We start from the raw sequence: 24,156 nt of genomic DNA on the forward strand, positions 1-24,156 counted from the left end.
TGTCTATTTCAACTCCCAGTTTTTACAAAAATAAACTTCTCTACCATTTTTCATACCATTCCATACTGCTTCCCCTCTAGTATGCAAACATTAGTTTTTACTTAATGCAATTCTAATAAGTTGTCTTCTGGAACATGTGCTTCATGGCCTCAAGTATGCAGATTTATTTTTATCTTAATTTTCTCACACTGTCTTCTTTTCAAGCTTTGCTCATTTGAACCTTTGTTGTTTTGGTAGGTGGTGATGGTTTTCTTTGTGATATATACACATCATAACCATTCACCCTTCAGCTTTTTCCTTTTAATATCTTGTCTAGATAGTTATACAGAACTACAAAAGAATCAAGTAGCAATCTAAAAACTCTTCATAATACCATTCATTTTTAGTTCTTTCCCAGTGCTGGACTTCTTAAATCTGAGCTCAAATTTGGTGTGTCTACACTTCAGTTCAAGACCATCTCCCAGTATTTGTTTCAAATCTTGAAAAGAGGAGGAAGTCTGGCAATTTACATTCCAGATTTCAAAGCAATAATTATTCCAAAGAAAAAGAAAAAATTTTACAAGTACTTTAAAGACAGGTAGTTTTCTCCTTTCCATTTTTCAACTTGCCAAATTTATTAGATTTCCATATCGAATCGTTCCTCTTCAGTAGGGATAAATCTTTCTGTGATATATTTGAAAGTCTATATCTTAACTCACATGGTATCATGTAACAGGTCAGAATCACTTGAGGTACAAATATCCTCCAAAAGTGAATTATGTATCAGGAGAAGTCTCTGTAACTGTAAGAATAATAAAGACATCACAACTGGAAACAGTCATTACAAAAGTCATGCAAGATATGAAGAGGCAAATTAACACCTAAGTAAACAGTAGGTGAATCAGGCTGAAGACGTTTTCCATCATTATTACACATTCTTCTCTCACACACATAGAGTGGCTCCAAAAAATCATGATATCTTGATCTATAAGGCAGTTTTACTAAATCTTTAATAAATATATCTTATCAAGGAAGTTATAGTCTTCTAAAAAACTGATATGAAAAAAAAGTAATCTACAGATTTATCACCTTCCCCTACCTATCTTTTCCTCTTTATCCCACTGTCACCACCCTCTTCTAAGTCCTCATCAAATTATGCCACTATTATTTAAACAGCCTCCTGGCCCTCTTCCCTGTCCCAAATTTTAATACATCTGGCTTGATAATAAAATAACTAAGTTTACTAAAACACCACTTTTCATAGAGTCACCCCTATACTTAAAAGCTTACAGATGCCCCTGTTATCCACCATCGTCTCTAAGCTTCTCTGTCTAGTTTTCAGGGTCTCATATATTGTGGTACCACCCTGTCTTTTCAAAAATATTTTGTGTTCCTGCAAACATGGACCCTCCTCCACTCAGATAGGTAGGTGTTCTACATTTCATCAACATGGGATATATGGTAGGAGAATAAGGTTTGGGGAATAATAACAGTCCCCGTTACTTACTAAAGATTATCATGTGCCATGAACGACGTAAAGCACATTACGTGTGCTATCTCATTCTCTCCCTACATAAATGTGTGTGTGAGAGGTTTTCTGATTTTACAGAATGAACACTGAGCCACATAGAGATTAAATATCTTCTTCAAGGTTTCTAAGCAACTAAATGGCACAGCTGGCAACCTATGTCTGTCTTATTCCAACACTCAAATTCTTGCCCACATGTTGAATTTCACTTACAGTGAAACTGTCCACTAGGCAGATGAATATGCAAATCTGAAGTTCAAGAAGAGAAACTAGGGTGATATTTTGCAGTTACTGTCTTATGGTTAGCTGTACCTATCTCTAAGAATGAGCTTGTCCACAGAGAGGGAGGGAGTACAATAAAAAGAGAAAAAAACAGGAACAGAATTCTGAGCAAAAGGGGAGCTCAGAAAATACTGAGAAGATATGAGGAGAATCAGGAAAGTTACCCAGCACAAGTCAGAGAAAAGGAATTTCAAGTCACAGTAAAGAGCATGATCAACTCACAAAGCAAAAAAAACTAAGTAAGGTCAAGTGAGGTAAAGATTGAAAACCGCTCACTGGAATTGTTGGTTAAGAGTTAGGGTGACTCAGAACTTATCATCCAAACCTGAACAGTTTTCAGAGTGAAAGAGGGCTGTATTAGCAAATACCCCAGGACCATGGAATATTGTCCCATACAAACCAGGACACATGGACACCCTGTAAAGAGGTCACCAGTGCCCTTCATACAAACAGTTTCAATAGAGAGACGCAGCGCAAGCCACACTGCTGTGCGTTCAGAATGAATGTGCGATGAAGAGGTAGAGAGAGAGACTAGTCTTTCAAGAACTTTGGTTTGATTGATGGGTAACAAAAAGGTTAGTTAGTGTTGGAGGGGAATCCACCCCCCACTTCCTCCTTCTTCCTTTGTCTGGCTCCTTCCTCTCAACTCTACTGAAACTGCTTCCCCAAATGGCACCAGTGATCTCCAACCAGCTCAGGCAGAGAATAAGCGTCCTCTGCTTCACCCACTTCCACACCATCTGCATTGTCCGATGCCGCTAGCCCTTGAAACTCTCTCTTGCCGTGATTTTGAGGCACTGAATTTTTATCAGTTGTCCCTATTTCTCTGACTACTCTCTGCTCTCATCTACCTCTCCTAACCATAAAATCATCAATATATCCCAAGTTTCTGCCCTGAGACAACTTCTCTCTTTTGTTTATTCTCTCTCCCTCGTGGTCTCATCCACTATCACCACTTTCACCTTCACCAGTCACGCAAATGAGTCTGAAATCTTTTCCTGTGTCCTCAAAACTTTCTCCTAAAATGAAGATCCTCATTTCAAATGAAGGACCATACATCTCTCTCCAGTGGTTGGTCCACAGCACCAGGTCACCAAATCTGTCAAAAATACACATTACCTTCTTTGTAAACCAGCGATCTGTACGTTTTCTTTTCTACAAATTGCCACACAGATGACATCTAAACCCTCAGCCTGGTAGTCAAGGTATGGTTAGAGCCTACCTGTTAAGGTTTTGCTTCTACTACACATGCAGTAAGCTCTAGACAGAAAGTGTTCTGTCAGCATTCACTGCACATTATGTGGGAACCCACTCTTAGAGAGGTGGGGGTTATAACTTTAATGAATGCTACTGCTTCTTCTAGAATTCTCTCTTCATCTTACACTGGCTAAGATTCTGGCCAATCGGGCCCCACTTCTTCCACAGGGACTTCTTGGTATCCTTACTGAAATGTCCCACGCCATTCTTTAATCTCAAACTCAACCTTGTATTTCTACGGCACTGCAAGTCCTTAAGACATATTCTGTCTCGATTATCATAACATGTAGATAACTTGTGCATTATCCTCCCTACTATATTGGAAGCTCCTTAAAATTAGGGTATGTCTCTTAATAGATACACAACAGCTATTTATTATTTAGAATGGATAGTTGTCATTTGTGTAATAGATGCGCTTGACATCTTTTCATTCCTGACTTGAAAATCCATTATGTTGATCACTCTCAAATACAAAAGAAAAACTGACTATTCATGCTGACATATTAAGCATCCTCAGTAATCATTATTTTAAAAAATATATCTCTAACTATATAGTTTATGGGCACGCAATGTGAGAGAACATTTTATTGAACGGGTCCATTTTTAGGTACATAAAAAATAATGTGACCACGTAAAGGTGTATATTTAAGCAATTAAATTTGTATAACACAAGCAAGCTCAAAAGTAAAGCCCTTTAATTCCTAGTGTCATAGCCTAGAATTATGAATTACTAATTGGCTATAATAGGCAGTGATTTGAAGCAGAACTTCTTAGTCACTGATTAGTTAAAACAATGAACGCCAGCAAAGCCTTTTGTTTTTAAAAGATTATTTTGCCTGTTTTTTTTTATAACTGTGCCTTGATTTTATTTATTTATTTATTTATTTATTTATTTATTTATTTATTTATTTATTTATTTATTTATTTATTTATGGCTGTGTTGGGTCTTCGTTTCTGTGCGAGGGCTTTCTCTAGTTGTGGCAAGCGGGGGCCACTCTTCATCGCGGTGCGCGGGCCTCTCACTATCGCGGCCTCTCTTGTTGCGGAGCACAGGCTCCAGACGCGCAGGCTCACTAATTGTGACTCACGGGCCCAGTTGCTCCGCGGCATGCGGGATCTTCCCAGACCAGGGCTCGAACCCGTGTCCCCTGCATCTGCAGGCAGACTCTCAACCACTGCGCCACCAGGGAAGCCCAGCAAAGCCTATTTTTAACACCTCAGTGTGTGTCACCCGGTATTCTTTGTCCAACAGAACTGTACCTTTAAATACGGCTAATGCCAGATGGTCTCAATAACAAAACAGCAGGAGGCAACATATTAATGCTACTCAACAAGCAAATCTGCAGACACTCAACCAATGAAATTAGTCTTCAGTTGCTAAGCCTTTCTGTCACCATGGCAACACCTAGTTCAGAAAAAATATTGGATTTTCAAGATAAATGGGCCACCCGTCTTAAAACTCCAGTATCCTCCAAGCTTATGATCAGATACTTCAGCTAAAAGAACTGCCTAGATCTCACTCATCTCCAATCAGGTCTACCTATGAAAAGCCATTTGCCCTTCCATTTAAAAATATTTATGTACATTCAGTTTCTAACTTTATTGACTTCCTAGATAAATACACCCCATTTAAAGGGGTGTGTGTATGTGCATATACTTGCAGGCTAACAGTTCTAAATATAATGACAAATGTTACTGTCTTAGAAATTTTTCACTGGTACATACTCTTATCAGTCTGTTATTATATCTGATTCAAGAGAATCAAAAAAATAAATAATGTGGAAAGACCAGAATGATATTCGTATTGTTATCTAAGATACCTAACATGAATGTTCAAAGTAACAATTAAATCTTACTTTTAATACAGCTTCATTTTTAAGTTGAAATGATAATTTTCCCCGAGGGAGATGATCTTGTTTTACCTCATGAAAATGCAGGGTATCTGAAATAATGTTTGGAAATATATTGTAGAATCAAGATATGATGGTGGGGTGGAAAGGAGGCTTACTTTGGAAGCAAGGAGACAGGGTATCTTAGAACATGGCAGCAGCTCCCACTCAAATCACATGGTAAGAAGAATTCTCCAAAAAGGAAAGGGAGAAAGGCAAGAAGAAAGGAGACAATTCAGAAGAAGGAAAGGGGATGAAGCAAATGGTATCTAATGCACTGATTTTTTGTATTTATTTAACAATGTAGCTATATATAAATATATTTTTCATATCTTGGTTTTGCCACTTACAAGCCCATGATCTCTCAGGTAAGGGAACAAATCACTTATCTCTCTGTGCTTCAGCTTCCTAATTTATAGAATGGGGTTAATAATAGTATCAACTCCACAGGGGTTGAGGATTAGATGAGTTAAACCTTTAAACAGTACTTGACATATACTAAGCATTATTTAAGTATGAGGGAGATAAAGTATACTCATTTTATTTTCACAACATTTAAATACGCTTGTTTAGCCTTTCTATTTCATCGTTAAACTTTATTTTCCACCTTACTTATACTGTTTCTTAATGCTTTTTGTTTTCAAGTGTGCTCACTTCCTTCTTTTATTTTAAATGCTATGTTTCACTCTTTTTAACCATCTTTTATTATCTTAACTTCTTACCTGAGATTTCCTATATTTGATGGCTCACTTCCCCACAGCTCCCTCAAAGCTGGGTTGTAGGAGTTACAACAGACCCCAGGCCACAAACCGTGGTGAGTCTGACATCAGCAGCTCCTACATCACCTGGGTCACCTCAGCCCAGTTAAAGATGACTTAAGGAACTCATCCCAGGAACCAAAAACCTCCCTGTGCAAAAAACATAGCTGATGATCTGAAAAGGTTTTCTCATGAAAAACGTTGTTATATTTGAAATTTTAGCATAAGCGCATGTGTGCACACACGTGCGCGCGCACACACACACACTTACTTTTCCTTTGAAGAGAGCAGAAAAGAGAAGACAAAGTAAATGGAACAGCTTTGGGGTGCCTCCTTTTTGTGGGGAGAAAAAAGTTGCAATGGTCTTAGAATAACTGACTGGATAAAAGTCAATCTAGTTTTTTATTTACTTAAGAGAAGGGGGGATCTTCTCCATCTCAGGGTTAGCCAGGTCCTCTGGCCCATGCACGCGAGGCTGGGTTGTCATATCCTACTTCTGAAGTACTCTGGGCACCCATGGGCCTTGCACCTACCGGGTTAGCACTCTCTAGGATTAACGTTTCCTGAGGGTCCTGCACAATTCTCTACATAGGAAAAAACAGCCAATAGCTTTGAACTACACAGAATGCACAGCATTTATGATTTCAAGTTTTATCCTCAACTGTCTGTTTAGCTTCTAAGCTGAATATATACTTAACAGAAAGCAAGAAACAGATGAAATCTGGATTCACACTCTTTTCTTTTCATTCTAATCCATTTATATAAAAGAACTTGGAAAATGATGCTAAAAAGTCACTTTTTAATAGTCTGGCAAAGAAATGACTGCTAATAAAACTGCCCAATCAAATGATCACAGTATTACTCACTGACCCCTGCTGCACTCAGAACTCTCGCCCCTCAGCCCTTCTTCCTGACCTTGCACCTGATTAGGCTCTGGGCTCCTACTCTCCTAATGCCCAATGGTTATGACTCTGCACAGACCAAATGGGGAATTAAAGTAATTATCTGAATCATTCAGACCAAACACCTTCATCTGAAATAACATAGTCATCAAAAGGCAAGTTATCTACCCTGAATTAACTAAAGCTACCTTGTCACTTCACTGTGTTATTAGCCCACTTCCTGTTCATGAGATCACAAACATCAACCTGAAGATCTGGGCATATTTTTGCTTGCCCATATCCTGACTATAAATTACCAACAGAACTTATCATCTAATCATTTTGGTAGAGTTTCTCAAATGGCAAAAACCAAAACAAAAAATTTCACCCATATTTTATGTATATTCTTAAATTCTTGCAATAATTCCACTATTTTCTGAACAATAATTTAAGGAGGCACTTTATTCCAGGTATAGTTCCTATACATATTTATTGTTTTAATATAAGCTATTTCTTAGATATGCAATATATCAATAATTCTTATACCATAGTAATGTTTTATAAAAGATTAATAAATATGGAAATAAAGTTCTTTAAGAAACTGTATGCTGATTGTTGGTTTGGAAAAATTCTGAACAAATACGTAATCCTCTTTAGCACAAATAACTTCTTTCACATTAAAATTTAATGCAGACACATGAACAGGTCAACATGAGCACTATTTTCCTGAAAGGAAACCTCACCCAATTTAAGTTATTTATACTCCATGCCCCTAATCTCCAACATATAATTCATTCTGCTTGGCGCACACGAACCTCGAATTGGCTTACAAACCATAACGTTACTAAAGGCTCTCTCCCAGTGTTTACATTCTCCTGGGATCAGGATTCCAATTTGGAATACACAACTCAGGAATCTGGGATTTCACTGTAAATGGTCAGTGAGATGGGGATGTCTGGCTGACATTCCAAAAAAATTGCCTTTATGTCTTCTAGGAAGCACTGTGGTATAGTGTATGTCTGATCTTTATTAATAAGGTTAATAAGTTCTTGTTTTGTAACTTGTGTAACTGTCCTTCCTTGGACAACCTCTGGTTTTGCCAATCTTGAAGCAAGATTAAATACTTCATCCCATCTCCCAAAGCAATCTACTACACAAAGCTTCACAGAGCATAGAAGATTCTGTGACGTCGCCATTCAACATGTCTGTTATCCCCAAAGTTCTCGTAAGCCACCAGCCATTAAGTCTTTCTCTCCCTCTCTGACTCTCCACCCAGCCTCTGAAAATATGCTTCTTTTTATTCAATATTTTTATTTATTTAAACTGAATAAGTTTAGCCCATTCCTGAGCCCTGAAGGCCCAGACCTCAAAAGAGTTCATCAGAACAGCCTTTCAACAAAAGCTTGTTTCTTTCTTGAGAGAGGATTCTACTGCCAAGAAAAATAATACTTTCTGTATATACTTACAGTATACTAAAGTGATTTACTTCAATCCTTTCTGGATTTTTTTGCCACTCAACATACTCTCCCGCCACCCAGGCCCGGTCCCTCCACCTGGAAACACCCATACCCATTACAGCACATAGGTCAGGAAACTGCTCTAAGAAATTGAAAACACACTGATAAGTTACATTCCTGTACACTCCCTCACAGACTTCAGTCCACGTAAATAATTCATGACCCTCAATGGCCACAGAAGTTATGTTTATCCCCCATCTGTATACATTGCTGTGAGGAATATTCTCAAACGAATGCCCAACTTCCTGTATCAGGAAATGGGTTCTAGCCTCCTCCAAGGCTACACAAGCTCGAGCAGGTTGTTTAAAATCTCTCTGAAACTCAATTTATTCATCTATAAGAGTGTTCCTTCCAGCTAGGAAAAAAAAACTATAATTCAATGTTTCACAGTTCTATGTAACACTAATGAAGACTGGGCTTAACACAAGGAGTGATTCAAAATAAATTTACCCTAATCAAAAACGTATAGTTGGAAATTTTAAGTAATAAATATTTCTGCATAGTGAATTTTTCTCCCAAAAGCATCCAACAAACTACATGGTCATATATAAGTGTTAGACAAGAGCAGCTAGATGAATGCTCTGGAGTGGCTGCAGGGCATGGATGCAGCTATGGGCTGCATCCTCCTTCAATAACTCAGACTATAGCACTTTCTTGTTGTGGTTCTTATTTTTGTTAAATACAGTTTTTGAAATGCAGAATCAAAACAGAACACGAATTCAGCAGTATATAACTGCTGGAAATTGGCCTAATAAAATCAAAATTACTTGACATCTTTTTACTCCATGCCTTCAAGAGTGTTCAATAACAGCTACCTAGAGGGGAAAAGGAATTGTAATCAATTATTGCCTATTACAATATAATATACATTATATGCTTAATATCATTATATTTATATGATACATATAGCCATATCATTATATATATCATAATATATATCATTTTATATATATATATATATCATAATCTCCATCCCGAATAGTTTTACCCTCATGATGAGGGAAATCAACCCTAAAGGACAGCACCCTAAAAACTATATTCTAACAAGGTGGAAATTTCACATCTTAATGGAATGTAATTATCTGTCACAAGACTTACTGAATATTGGTACGTCACCGCTATGGGGGATAGTGGAGAAAAAGACACAAGAAGCGTGAATGATCTTACACTGGCATAGAATGAAGTCCTCTCTTCTACTTTCCAGATGTGGTTCATCCTTTAAGACCTGCTCAAGTCCCAGCCTCCTTCTGAAAGCCCTCCTTTGATAATCTCTCTCAACTTCCTGTGGAAATTGAATTAATATCTTCATATTAAGTACTTTGTAAAATACTGTTGTTTGTTGCTCCTTTTGTAAGTATCTCTTCAATTTGCAGAATGTCACTAATATAGCAGGCACTTGGCAACTCTTGTGAAGTACATTCGAACTACAAATATAATAACACACACAGTAATGAAAGATGTACTTCGTTCTGACCTGCAGTACTCAAAAGAGTTGGATTTCTAAACGTGAACTGATTTAAAAGCATTTCTATCTGGTATTTCCAAATGTCTAGTGAATGAATGCCTTTAGTTTTCTTGGTAATTTGTCCAATTAGGGTGATTTAGACCTGCAAGTTGTTAGTAGGGTCTAAAACTAACAAAGTGTTACTACCTTGGTCTGGGAACTGAGGACATCATGGAAAATGTGGTATGGGCTATAAAGGAGAGCCCCTTCTTGGCCTCTTGGAAATGCTGGTAGGGGTATGAATGTTTTGCTTATGCTACTGTCTTTACAGAGGCTATAAACACTTTACCTTTATTCTATAAGTTTGGGGAAAATACCAGCCAGTCTCACCCTCTGTACATTCATTTCAGAAACACATTCTCATTCATTCCCTCTCCCTGTGCACACAGGTCATAGAATTACCGCTGCCAGCGATTCAGCTTCAATGTTAAAATAACAACAGCAACAATACAAGTTTTAAAACTATTCAGGAAAAATGCTTGATGTTCCTAAAACTTACATGTCATTTTTTAAAATACAGTTTGTGCAAACTGAAGTAGAGTCCAAAGAGAAGGGGAAATGGTTTATTAGAACAATACCAGGTGCTCCCAACTCCCATCTATCCAGCAATTTGAATCAACTATGAAAAGCACACCAAAAAAATCTAGAAATAATGGAAAAGAGGTCTCAAAAATATTAAAAACACTTATCACATAGTTCATGGCTTTTACCACTCGTGCAAGGCCTAGCATTGTCCTCAACATACAGTCCCCCATGTAGACACTGAAGTGAAATTAATATACTCTGTCAACGAAGCTTCTCCAGGCCAGTCCACAGGTACCAGTGAAGAGCAAGTTAGGCACTAACGTGGGTTTGAGAGATACAGTAAGATTGTGTATAACTCACACATATGAACCAATCTCCTGTAGATACTGAGGGATGACTACACAGACTTAACCAAAATGTGCATATTTTCAGGCTCACAAGATTCTCCAAAACATAAATAACAGCATAATAACACCATAAATATCAGCAATTTATGTACCTTTTCATAGGGAATTGAGATCATTGTGACAAGATCTTTAAAAAACAAGAAAATCCACAATTCTAATTTTTATTTTAAATACTTTTCAACAATAGGCAGACTCTTCCTGCATCTTTAAGTCCCCATAAAGATAAGTATTATCTAATTCCTCACCTGTGATAGGTATGAAAAAGCTGTTCATTTAGGACTAAACGAGGTTGTTTATGGGGAACCATGGAGTAAATGGCTGACAAATGAGCCAACACATATCCCAGTGGGTTCATGACCCACATTTATCAGATGAAAGCCTCCCAGCTGATACCCAGACAACGACCCTTTCTTATTCTAATACCCACAGAAGAGGGGGAAGCAGAGGGGTACAGGGAGAAGAACACACAGGGCCACATCCATCTGTTAGGGTCTCCAAGCCCGCCTCAGTGGGTACCCAGTCAGAATCCTCATGAAAGTAAAGGCAAATTTGGCCAAATATTTAAAATCCTGGTGGAATATCTGACCATACTTAAAGAGGGCAACAAGAGCCCAAGAAAACTTTCTGAAAGAAAAAAACTTTTGAGAAATGATTTTTTCCATATAAGCCACTTAGATAAAAGAGAAAATTCTTCAGTTCCTGATAAAAGCTATAGAAAGAAGTAAAAACAATTAAATTGAAGGGTATTTTATAGATGTAAGTGAAATTTAAAATACTGTAAAGTGGCGGCTCCACTCATGATTATCCTGCTGTCATCAAGACTTAGACAAAACCTACATGTCTATACAGGATTTCAGTCCATGTGTCAATATAGCATTAGTCACTATACATCTATAAAATATTCACATGAGAAATATCTACCTATATTTTATATTGCTTTAACATCTTCCAAAAACTGAATTTGACTCGAGAAAATACATTTAACAAGCAGATTTCTCTCTATATATTTTGCTATATAGGTTCCGCTGATTTCGTAGAGTTAGTGCTGTTTCCAAAAGTACATTAACTTAATTCCCATGATGCTGATTATGTGCAGAAACTGGCCTAACATTTACTGGGTTCCCACAATGAATAACACTGGTTTTCTCCAATAAAATTTTTAAAAATTGTGCTGAACGATGTCACGACTTGAGACAAATGGAACTATTTCAATAGATCTGTTGTACTTTAAAATCAGATGTCCGACACCACACCTAAAACACAAAAAGGGCAAAAAACATTTTATTTTGCAAATGTCTAACATTCCCAGTAGTTTCACCTGCAGATACTGTATTTATATCCGCTACATCAAGAATAGTATAGGGAACTATTTGACCCTGGCATCTATATGCAGCAAATATTTTGTAGAATCAAGGAATATGTCCACTGGTTATAAAACACGTCAGTTAAGCTCAACATGCGAAAGAGTGAGTCCAAGACCAGTACCCAAATACACATTTCAATACGCAAAGGAACTGCTTAAAAGGGTGACCGGCAGATAGAGTAAAATAGCATATACATAGTGGGCATTCGTTAACTATTCCCTAAATTAAATTGACAGTACTAGCTATATTGACAAAAGCCTACAGCTTCTTTTCCTCTTGGAAAGTCAATTTTAGCTTAGAATGATACACAGCAATTTTTGTAAAGGTTATGAGAAAAGGTTGTTTTAAAAATTACCCCTTGGCTAGGAAAAGAAAAATAAGAGTATTCAGGACATTGGTCAAGAATATGATGGTCCAACCTGTATATTCAAGTTTTCCTACCCTGAACTCATGGTCAAAGCTTATGATTTGTACAAGTTGCTGAAATGAGCTCTAGAAACAAGATATTTCTTGGGGGAAAAATTACAGAATGGCAGTGAAGGAAGATTTTCTGGTTTTGAATACTTTAGGCTATGCAGGAAGGGAAATTGTGTAGGTCCATTCTGGTGGCATCACTTTGGGATCTGAACATCTGAGTAGCTGCCTGCATGTGCAAATACATGAGATAATTGTTGCTTTTCCCAATTACCTTGACATGAATCACCACAGCAAGGGATTTTTTTAGAACCTGGATTTAAGTTAAAGGTCCCATTTAAAAAATAAGTAATCTGTATCCACCTTTTAAATAAACAGCTTCTGTTTGAAATCAAACATCTTTAAAATGAATGGCATTATTATTATTGAACTATGATGCTCAGAGTGATTTCATAGTAAACAGATTTCTATTAAAAAAACAAAATATTTACCGGTAGTAGAAAGTTGTTTCAGGGTTTATTATCATAATTAACTTATTTATTTTTGTTTAAGAATCAACTTTGTAATTCTCTACATGAGCCACCTTAAAAGTTACTACCTAGGGACAGTTAAAGTTGTAGGTAAAGATCTGGAACATTAATAAGAGGTACTGGCAACACAGTCTCTTCTCTGAGGCCACATTGTATTAGAAAGAGCTGGCTGCTGGAAGGCCTACAAAACACCACATCCTGAATTTCAAAAGAAAGAGAAACATTTGCAGAGCAATGGACTGGCAGCGATTCCTGTAATTAACGAGATGGGAAGGAAAGAGCAAATTTAAACATGTCTCAAATCTGAGCTCATTAGACCCATCAGCTCACTTTCAGATACATCTCCTCCTCTTCAGCATTTTCAAGTGCATGATTTGAATGCCATTTTCATGAGGGAAGGAAAGTTAAAACCTGGAGATGTATGGCTTCTACGTGTAAAACAGCCATACTAAGGGCTCAGAATAGATGTTTTAAAAGCCAAAAATTTTACTAAGTGAATTTTTACTAATTATCTTTAGAACTTTTATTTAACACTTAAAAAGCACCTTAACTTTCTATCAATAAAATGTCTCAAGAGGAAAGAGGCCAAGAGGAAACGAGCCTCATACTACTTCACTTACAATAAACACACTCGAAAAGACATGCAGTAGATGGATTTCTCCATTATGCAAAACCGGATGCATCACAACAAAATATAAGTGTTCACATAAGGAAAATACCATTTCTATCCTTTCTTGATATCATGCTTCTGGCATGCTAACATGTATTAACTCAACACTGAACTTCAACACAGCTTTGTTTTGTGATGCCCATTCTTGCCTGTTTGAGAAATTTCATTTATTCCAGAAACATTCACTGAGTGGCTGCTATGTCCTAAGCATAGAACTAGACATTTGGAATAAAGAAATGTGCAAAATACAACTCCTGACCACAAGGATCTCACAGCTCACTGGGGGAACACGTATACCAACAACAGAAAGTGCCATAAAAGAGATAATAATAATTGTTGACAGACTTAATTAAGAGCTTTACATTTACTACTTCATTTAGTCATCACATTATTGTCATTTTGTAGGTGACGAATCTGGGGCTTTGAGAGAAGTTAAGTGACTTGCCGAAGAACATTTAGTTTAAAATAGGAAGCCATGATCTAAACTCAGGTCTCCTGACATTGAAGCATATACTGTAAACCTTGATGCTACCTCTCTTCAAAGAACTGTGGAAACACAAAGAAAAGACCCCAGTGGGGGTAAGAAAATTAGGGAGGGGTGAGAAAGGAGATTTCGAAGATCTTTCACTTACACTGAGTCAGTAGAAGAATAAAGTAGTCAGGACCTGAGCAGTTTTATTATAAATTCTTCAGAAAAATAAGTTAGTTTGCCTAAGTAAATGCTGGAATTGCCCTAGATTTGTTTAGCTACCTGAAGATATAGTCATAAAGACATCCTCAAATAACGATGAACACTTACACTGTTTCTATTGAATGAAGCAAAATAAGATGTCAAGCTGAAGCAAAGCAGGAATGTCCTACATTTTAAAAATCGATAGAAGACAAACGTTTGTGAACAAGGAAACACTGATGATGAGAGGGTAGAAGTCCATCAGGGCCACCTGCTGGGCTTGTGCAGATGGGCTTCCACTGGAACAGGTAAGCATCCAAGGTCTGCTGTGACGACACACCAAGGAGGCCCCCTCCCAATGAGGAAACCCAATGGAGTACACTCCAGACCAACTTCCAGTTGTGAAGAAACATTTTAACAAATTACCCCATGTTCTTAATAACTAGATGAAAGCAACTTCATTGAATTCTTTTCTATACTACTTTGGCCTCACAGCAGCCCTGTGAGGTTTGAGTTTTTAAAGTATCCCTATTTTATAGACAATAAAAGGAGGTACACAGAAGTTAAAAGCATGAAGCTATGTAACAATAAAAGAATGGTAATGCATTTGTCACTTGAATCTTTCCAATCGAAAGTATCTGTCCTATGCCTCGTTGCCTCAAAATCATGTTCTCAATTCAATAAGCAGAACCTAAGAGCTTACTCTACATAAATCACTAAGTCAGCTGTTTATGGGCAAAAAAATGGAAAACATATGCTCCCCACCCCTAAGGAACTCCCTATTTGAGTGTCTCTGCTAGAGAATTACCAAATCAATCCTTCAAAGTATGATAATGAATAATAATGAGCTAGTGCTGTGCTTCTCTAACTAGTGCAATGCCAGGTACAAGATAAGCTCCTTGGGGGATAAAAGGGAGTTCCATGGTGAGAAAGATTGGAAAATACTGTACAACAAACATCTTAGTTGGAGGTTTGAAACATATATTAGCACATTAAAGGCGCTGATAAGTCTTGCAATATATAAACCTGTTTATCTTTGTTTACCTAATCCTTCTCAAACCAAGCTGAACTAATGTTCCATTGAATACACTTCGGGAAAAGCTGGCTTATGTATCCCCGCTTCTTACTGGAGCTGTTTTTGTATCTGTCAAAAATATCTTTCCCAAAGAACGGTAAAGGTGGGTATTGGAATATCCTCTGTGCTGCACAATGAGGGAGATGCTGGCAGATGATTCCTTTGCCGCCCCTCAAATCAGTTTCCATAGAAAGACACTTATTTTGTCTGAGTACAGGATATAATGTTAGGGGCCAGCTCAATTTCCTCTCTTCCTTTAGCCAATCACAAGTCAATCAAGCACATTATTTCTGGAAAGAGCTACATTGACTCACTTGGGTCTAAAAATAACTCTTGACCACATGTGGTATATCTAGATCCTTCTCCACACTCTAATGTCAATATTCACCAGTTGTAAGGTGCTACTCAGCTGTAATCATTGCCCACTAATTCACACTAATCTGGTATTAAAAGAGGCCATACGAAATAACCAAAACCCCACTGTTTTGGGTTTTTTTTTTTTGAGTTGTATAGAAATTTTGCCAGCAGTTAATGTTGCATCACGATATTTGGCAAATGCACATTGGCATTCATACACTTTAAATGTGAACATATTTGGGGAGGAACAAGTCCAAAATAATCATTCCAGCCTTTGAGAGAGGAAAATCTATGCCCTAAAGAATGTTTCTAAGATAACATTTTAGCTATAAATCAGATTTTCTCCCCAAGAGCAATCTTAAACTACACGTGAAAGAATTAGTGTTTTAAACAAACTAATCTTAACTCATGTTTAACCCTAGGAGGAGTGGTCTGGGAATACAGATTCCATTGCTTAGACATAAATTAAGAAAGGCTTCTTTTATGAGTACTGCAATAATTGCTATGCATACCTAGGAGAGCATATATTTGGGTTTGAGAACATGAGTCCCTATGTGTAGAAACATTTTAAATGTATAAAATATAAGCAAACAGAAAGAAAAATGGGAAACATGATCAGGCTTGGCAGGTATCATACCTCATGGCAACATACCCAAGAGCAGAGACTCAATCTTAGCCAAGGCTCCATCCCAGCCCCATGTCTGGCGTCCAGATTCATAATGTGTGAGGAGATGAGACTGGGGCCAAGACCACGCACAGTTCTTCTGAGAATGGCTGAGACCCACCACCCTCCTCCAGCAGATTTGTGCAGGCCTCCAAAGTGATCAAAATGAAAACTGAGACCCAACGTCCAGCTGGTCAGGAATCAAGCGGACAGAATAGGTGTGGATATTCCTCCCTGACCAATTCCAAATAGAATTTTCTTTCCCTTTTGATGAATTCAAATGTGGAATATCGGAGAGAACTGATCACTTTCAGGAGATCAGTTCAAATTCAGCCCATGGCCTGGTACCAAACAAGTCCAATGATCACTTTTTTCTGCTCAGGAAGGGAGCTGGTGGGATCCAGGAACACCCTCTGTCCATAATCTGCAAATCTAACCACATCAACTTCTACCACAGGGAAAGACTTGATGTATATATGTTGTTTTGTTTTGGGAGAGTTTTTCTATTATGATAAATACTTAGACGTTAGCTATATTTTTTTAAAGTTCAGAAAAAGTATTTAGACTAAGAGGACTAACAAACCTGACACCTCTCTCTTGTTGGAAGATAAAATGAATATGGGCAACTTGATCAAAGTTTTAGTCAAGTAAATGAATTTGTTAAGCTAAATATTATTTCTGAATAGCTTCATCAGAAACATTATTTTAACCTTCCCCAAAACACTTATAATGTGAAAACAGCGAAGACAGTTGCCCTCTTTCAAAAGCAGGGGCTCTGCTAAAACATACATCTATATGAGCCACTGGAATTGGTAAATTTCACTAATCTGTACATTCCTGCCTTCTTGTCATCTATTCTTCAATAACCAAATGCCCTGACCTAACGTTCGCAGTCTCCTTTCTCTGGGCCTCCCACGCCCTTCTTGCAGCACTGACCACCTTTACACTGTCCTCCAACCTCCCAATTCTCAATCCCCCACAGGGCAAGGACCATCCTGTGTACCACTGTACAGCCCATACGACTTGCCTCATCTAGAGTGTGTGGGTGGTTCAAAACACACTGATTGCATCCATTTCTATCGCAAAATAAGTATGGAAATTCCCTTCTCATTTCTTAAAGTATTTTAATCTAAAAATGAATATGAAGGCCATTTAAGAATGGTGAATACTTTCCTTCATTCAAAACTTCCTAAAAATTCCCACAAGTGCTATCAAACTCATATACTGACCAGATCTCTGCATTCACTAGTGTTAAAAACAAGACAATAGGCCCCAAATGGAGTCACTTATGCTAAGTCCCACATCACCAAACTTAATTACAGTTTTGGCTCTCCCAGAAATGGAATCTTAAACCAGTCAATCAGGAACCCTGTGATCAGCACAAGTGAGGTAATCAAGGACCCCTACCATCCCCTAAAAGAAAGTAACCTTGTGATAACCAACCCATTTTTTGCCTAGTGTTAACCTCCTTGTTCCTGCTCCCTTCTGCCTATAAAAGTCTTTCATTTTGTACAGATCTTAGAACACCTTTCTATCTGCTAGACTGACTGATGTTTAATTCATGAATCACTGAATAAAGTCAATAAGATCTTTAATATTTACCCAGTTGAATTTTTTTTAACACTAGTTCCCTTAAGATTTCCAACCTGCCCATCTCCTCTAAAAAGGTGGTGGAGGGGGAAATCACCCTGTGGTTTTTTAGTGTTTGCTCATAATAGTTTACTTCAACCTTTAAAAATACAATGCGTAGACATTTTGTATTCTATTTCTTAAGTAATACCATGAACTTAGTTTCCCTCATTTAACAAGGACTTATAAAGCATGTAATGTAAACGTTTCTTTGTCCACCTTCTTAAAATGAATTTAATTGGTGTATTCTGTGTTTAAAAGGAAGAAAACATTGAAGGCATTGTGTTATTCAGCAAATGACTGATTCATTTTTTCCCTAATGTGACCTGAGTGTCCACTATGTGCCAGACCCGGCCTGGGTGCCGGAGACACAGCCCTACCTCATGGAGCCTGCAGTCTGAGAGGGATCTGCAGATCTTGACAGACTACACATTCCAGATATTTAAGCAAAAAAATTATGGTTTTCATTTTCAAAAGCATATCGCATTCTAACAGTAATATTGCTTAACAATTTTGTTTCTAAACTTGAAGACAACAAAAAGTTAACATTAGCTTTCATATAATCTCTCTGAAGAAACAATTAACAAAATGTGAGGAACAATCTACAACAGAATAAACAAAGGTTCTAATTAAGTAGGCAGGAGAATCACAAATATTTAGATTCTCTTCATCTAAGCCTAGGATGTCTTGGCTTTGATTATCTGAAATAACTGAAAATGAGTTGTCACATTTAAAATTTTTCTTTATCTTTAGATATAAACACGAAAATAATTTTCCAAATTTCCAATTCTACATGATGAATCCTGCTAGAGAACATTACCGAAAATGTTTTCTAGGATCTGATTTTAGGGTTTTGACTGAAAAATTATACAAACTTTTTTGTTTACATTATTTGAAGATAAGAGATATTTTCCATTTGAAGATTTATTATTTATCAACCCATACTCTTTCCATTTGAAGATCAAAGTGTCTCCATGGATCACCTATTTTCATCCCTTCTCAGTATGGTTCTTAAATATCATTATAAAACTATCTTGGCCCTACATTGAGAATTTTTACCTGTTTTCTTGCTTTCTTTGTCATTAAAAAAAAAAAACAAGCATCCCATGCTAATGTCATTAGCCCAGATAACTTCAACAGTACCTTTACGATCATAAGACATAAGACCAGGCCTTAAGAGTTATATCATTTCCAAAAAGCAATGAAAAAGAAGCACCAAGAACATTTTTTAAAATACCTCTTTATTAATACCAAATGCATAACATTTAACATAAGTTAAAACGTGCCCTAACACACTCAGGAGGAAGATGCATAAGATGGCCATATGGAAACACATCTGTTGGAATAAAATCCTGGTCACAAACTACTCATCTCCAAGGGCTAGAGCAGAGAAAATGGAATACTCCTTTTTCCTTAGAAAAACTGTGTGCAGTTTCAAGATCGGAATGCCTGCCAGAGAACACTTTCTCACCCTCTACCACCCAATGTTGCCAAGATCCTTAACATTCCCTGAGCATCCCAGCAGCGCATGTACCTAATGCGCACATACAGGTAGAGGTGGGTACGTAGAGCCATCAGGACCAATAAACTGGAAATTAGGAAACAAATGATAATTGACTTTTCCTCATTTCCTCCAAGTTCCTGCCTTCTGCACCTTATCGTTCTACTCCTGTTTGCAAGGAAGGGCGACCTCCTTGCAGAGGCCTCGAAGTTATTCCCTGCGGTCTTCGGTACAGCGAAGTGGGGGTGACAGCGGGTTTGCAGGCGCGCAGATTTGCTCGCTGCGCTACCTCCATCCGCCGCAGCCCCTCGGGCCTGTGCTCACGCAAGGGGGGACCTCGAGGCTAGGGAGGGCGGCCGGCCGAGACTAGGAGACGGCAATCCCCATCGCCATCCCTCCCTCCACGTCCCATCTTCCACCCCGGGCGCCCCTCTCCCTCATCCCCCACCGCCAGCCCACCCCGCGCGGCGCCCTTACCCGGCTCGTGGACGCCGGGGCTGTCGGACAGCTCGAGCACCAGCAGCTCGCGGCCCTCGAAGCTGCGCCCCACCGTGTAGATCCTGCTGACCGCGGCGCACTGCAGCCACACGGACACCAGCGCCTCGCGCAGCTCGGGGTAGCGGTGGTACTCGAAAGGGATGCCGTCCTCCTGAGGCCGCCGGCGCCGCCTCGCGCCCGCCGGGGGCCCTCCGGACCCCCGGGCCTCGGCGCCCAGCAGCCACGCACAGACCGCCAGCGCCCCGCACAGCGCCAGCAGCGCGCGGCCCCCTCGCCTGGCCATCGCGCCACGCGTCTCCCGTGCGGCCTCCTGTGTGCCCGGCGCCTCGGGGCGCACAGCCCGCGGGTCCCCTTGCCTCGCCTCCCGGCGGCCTGGAGCCGGCAGCGGAGGGAAGACGCGAGCAGCAAGCGTAGAGCCCGAGCGGAGCGCAGGATGCACCGCCGCCAAGCGCGGGACGCAGGGGAGGCGGCGCGGAGCCGGGCGGGGCCCGCGGGCGCGCGGGCGCGCGGGCGGGGCGGGGCGGGGCGGCGCCGCGGGCCGGATTTGCGGATAATCGGGGGCAGCTCCGCGATTTGCGGGCTCGGAGCTACGTCACAGCCAAATGGCGCCGGAACGACCCAGGTGGGATGACAGCTAAGGTTGGGTGTGGATATGTTGCTGTCATTGAGAGACCCGTGACACTGCCTGTGGAAAAAACACTCTGGGATTGTTAGTGCAGCCTTTTAATGTGCCATCAATTGCAAGCCGACCAGGTTTCCATCTTGATGCTCCAAAAACTAGAGAATATTGCAGAAAAAAAGAAATACAAAAGAAGTATTGGCAGCCGCTTGCCTTCTCCCCGTGATGTGTCTTTAATAACTGTATTGATAGTCCAAACACAAACCCACGGGTTGGATGTTCGTTGATTGCAAGGTCTGGCTGGAAAACAGAACACAATGCACTGTGATTCAGAGGTTTAAGAGACTAAAAATGCATTCTATCAATTTGCAGATACTGTCTTTAATTGTATTTATGCACATTCCTGGATTCTTGGGGTGGGGGCGCACAAGTGAGATAATGTTATCTGCCAGTGCCTATGCCAACCCCCTTCTCTAACTCCTGTGGGGAAAACAGAGTGCAGCTGGGGAGCGCCGGACAAGGGATTTAGTTTGATATTAAGGTTAAATCTTTCCAGAACAGCTTATCTGGGTGGTTCAGGCTCAGGGTCTCCTACCTGGTTGAAACTAAGATGTTGGCCAGGAGTGCAGTCATCTAAAGGCTTGATTGGGGCTGGAGAGTCTTCATCCAAGAAAAAAATAAAAGATCAAATCCTGTTATAGAAAGAAAACTCTGATGGTGAAAGATAAGATCTCCATTCCCCTCCCATAATTATTGCAAAAATACAAAATCATTTACAGCTTTAAATACCCAGCCTTTACACAGGATTTGTAGTCCTGGAACAACTCTGGAGCAAATGTTATTCTGAAGAGGTTGCCATTTGGATTAAAAAATAGCACAAATCTAAATAAATAAATAATCCATTGGGTATTTCAAGCAAACAGTAAAACTGGACATCAAGTGGGTGATTTTTTATGTTAGACATTTTTTTTCTTAACTTACTCTTTCTCCACCTGTCTAACAGTGCAGTGCACTGAATAAAAACTTTCTCCTGGAAAAGAATCCAGATATTTAAATGATTTTATTGGATCAAAAAAAAATGCTGCTGGAGAGGTTGGTTTCAAAACCCTCTGACTGTCTACATTTCCCACAGCAGCATGGATCTTCTTTTTTGGATTTTTTTGGGAAAAGCTGCCACTATAAAGACATGCCACTCAGTTGAATTTGGACCCCACCATGATCCTTGTCAATGTAGGCAGAGCTAAGAACCATATATTTTTCTCTATGACCAGTCTGAGTTTGATTACATGGTCCAGAAGTTTGAAACCAGAGTTATACTTAGATTTCTAAAATCATGCCCAAAAGAGCAACCTTGGAAACCTAGAAAAAGAAAACAGCATAGCCAAAACCAATAACTTCAGAAGTAGAAGGTTAGGATTTTCATGTTAGCAATTTAAGGTAACCACACTGATTTGAGGCAAGGTGGGCCATATACTGGTAATGACACACATAAACAACATATGATTCAGTGAAGTCTTGTGTTGCCCTTAAGCTTCTCTTCAAACAAAGGGTGTGTTTTCTATTTTCTCCCAAATCTCAGTTTTATGGATTTCTTTTTAAACTTTTTTTGTAAATGGGTGGAATCCCACCAGCTCTGTGGCCTCACTTGAGGGGGATTTTTTTGAATCTTAGAAGTTTGTTTTCTTTAGCTATAAAATGAAAGATTTGGATTTATTCGAGTGCAGCCGGGTCATCTAGAGAATTTGTAAAGTATGCAGATTCCCAAGCCCCCACCAATGCAGAAAGTCTGCGATGACTTTCAGGTGTTAACAAGGTTCCAGGTTTTAAGAAGAATACCAGATATTTCTGATTTTGATGTTTGGTTGACAAACATACTTCAACAAAGTGTTTGTTCTATGGGTTTTCTGAAGTCTTTTCAAATCTCAAATGCTGTGATCCTGGAAGTTTTTTTTTTGAGAAAAGTTCCTGCTCACCAAAGCTCTGGGACACACCACATACACCAAGGAATCAGTTCAAAGGAATTAAAACTTCGTCTTTGAATTTCTGGGCAATTTTAGGTGTAGGACAGCTTCACTGGAGCATAATTACTTTTGTGGTTTCATAAGCAATTATGTAAAAGTTTACATACCCATCCCGATTGCTAGATAGAAAATCTTGCATGCTAACTGTCTAATGTGTTTGACCCTGTGTACCCATAGTTAAATCTAGTGTGCACCCACACTTTAAATCATGCACATGCATGCACACGCATGCAAGGAAGAAAGAGATCTGTTTTTTGTGTTATTTCTGAACATCTGTATGAGCATATTTAAGCTCCACAAACCTTCACTTCCTGCATCACCTCCACTATTTTCAAACCCAGAAACTGTCTCTTCCTATATCCCAAACCCTGTATTCCCTCCTTCCAAAGCCATGTCTAAAACTCATCTAGGGCTTCCCTGGTGGCGCAGTGGTTAAGAATCCACCTGCCAATGCAGGGGACACGGGTTCGAGCCCTGGTCTGGGAAGATCCCACATGCGGGGGAGCAACTGGGCCCGTGAGCCACAGCTGCTGAGCCTGCGCTCTGGAGCCCGCGCACCACATCTACTGAAGCCCGTGTGCTCTGGAGCCCGTGCTCCACAGCGAGAGAGGCCACAGCAATGAGAAGCCCACGCTCGCTGCAACTAGAGAAAGCCGCGCACAGCAATGAAGATCCAACACAGCCAAAAATAATAATAAATAAATAAAAATAAATAAATTTTTTAAAAGTTCATATATGCGTTAAAAAATAATAATAATAAAAAAAATAAAACTCATCTAGTCCACAAAGTTTCTGTAAACACATAGCTTTATATCCTTTTAGTGGTGTGCTGGTAAATGTTTGACACTCAGCTCTCCGTGGGTGGTAAAACCTGATTTAGAGTGTTTACTGATTTCTGTGGTATTAATATTCCCACCGTGGCTGATTCCAAATTGCCGATGTGACATCACTGAACACAGCGTTGAGGAGAGGCACACAGCACACTTTTATACAAATTCTTTACACTCCTTCCTTTCAAGAGGGGGAGCGTAATTCCCTTCTACTTGAGTTTAGGCAGGACTTAGTGACTCGCTTCTAATGAACATAATATGGCGGAACTGATGGGATATATCTACTAAAATTAGGTTGTGACAAAACTCTCTCTCCCCCTCTTTCTCATATCGCTTGTCCTGGGCAAGTTGTCTGCCATGTTGTGGAGATGCACACAGCAAGGACTGGGAAGGCCTCTGTGGAAGCCTGAGAGGGACCTGCATCTGCAGCCCAGCAGCTGTGAGTTACTGAGGGCTGTCAACAGCCACAGAGCAGATCCTTCAGCCCCAGGCAAGTCTGGGAGGGCTGCTTGACTGACAGCTTGACTCTAGCCTCCTTACAGACCCTGAGGCAGAACCACCAGCGAGGCAGCAAAAGGTTCCCAACCTACAGAAACTGTTGAGAATAAATGTGTGTTGTTTCAAGCTGCAGAGGCTGGGGATAAGTAATACATACAGCGTCTCTCCTGTACAGGTACAACAGATACAAAAAACCTCGAGAGCACAGAGGATGATAAAATAGAGCAGCATAATGAACAAGTGGTGGGTTTTGAGTATTTATTCCCTTTTTCTTCATATAATTTATTTA

General features: G+C 39.5%; 1 protein-coding gene across 1 annotated transcript in view; it reads right to left on the reverse strand.

Annotated features, from left to right (window-relative positions):
- CPE (carboxypeptidase E) overlaps window positions 1-20,384 on the reverse strand; it is a 108,999-nt gene extending 88,615 nt beyond the window's left edge. Inside the window, exon 1 of the mRNA XM_082463649.1 lies at window positions 19,879-20,384. Within this exon, the coding sequence (XP_082319775.1) occupies window positions 19,879-20,182 (304 nt within the window). The 5' untranslated portion in view covers window positions 20,183-20,384. The remainder of the gene's footprint in view (window positions 1-19,878) is intronic.
- Between the last annotated feature and the right edge of the window lie 3,772 nt (window positions 20,385-24,156).

This window comes from Balaenoptera physalus, assembly GCF_965194825.1.
Source record: "Balaenoptera physalus genome assembly, chromosome: 5".
NCBI lineage: Eukaryota > Metazoa > Chordata > Mammalia > Artiodactyla > Balaenopteridae > Balaenoptera > Balaenoptera physalus.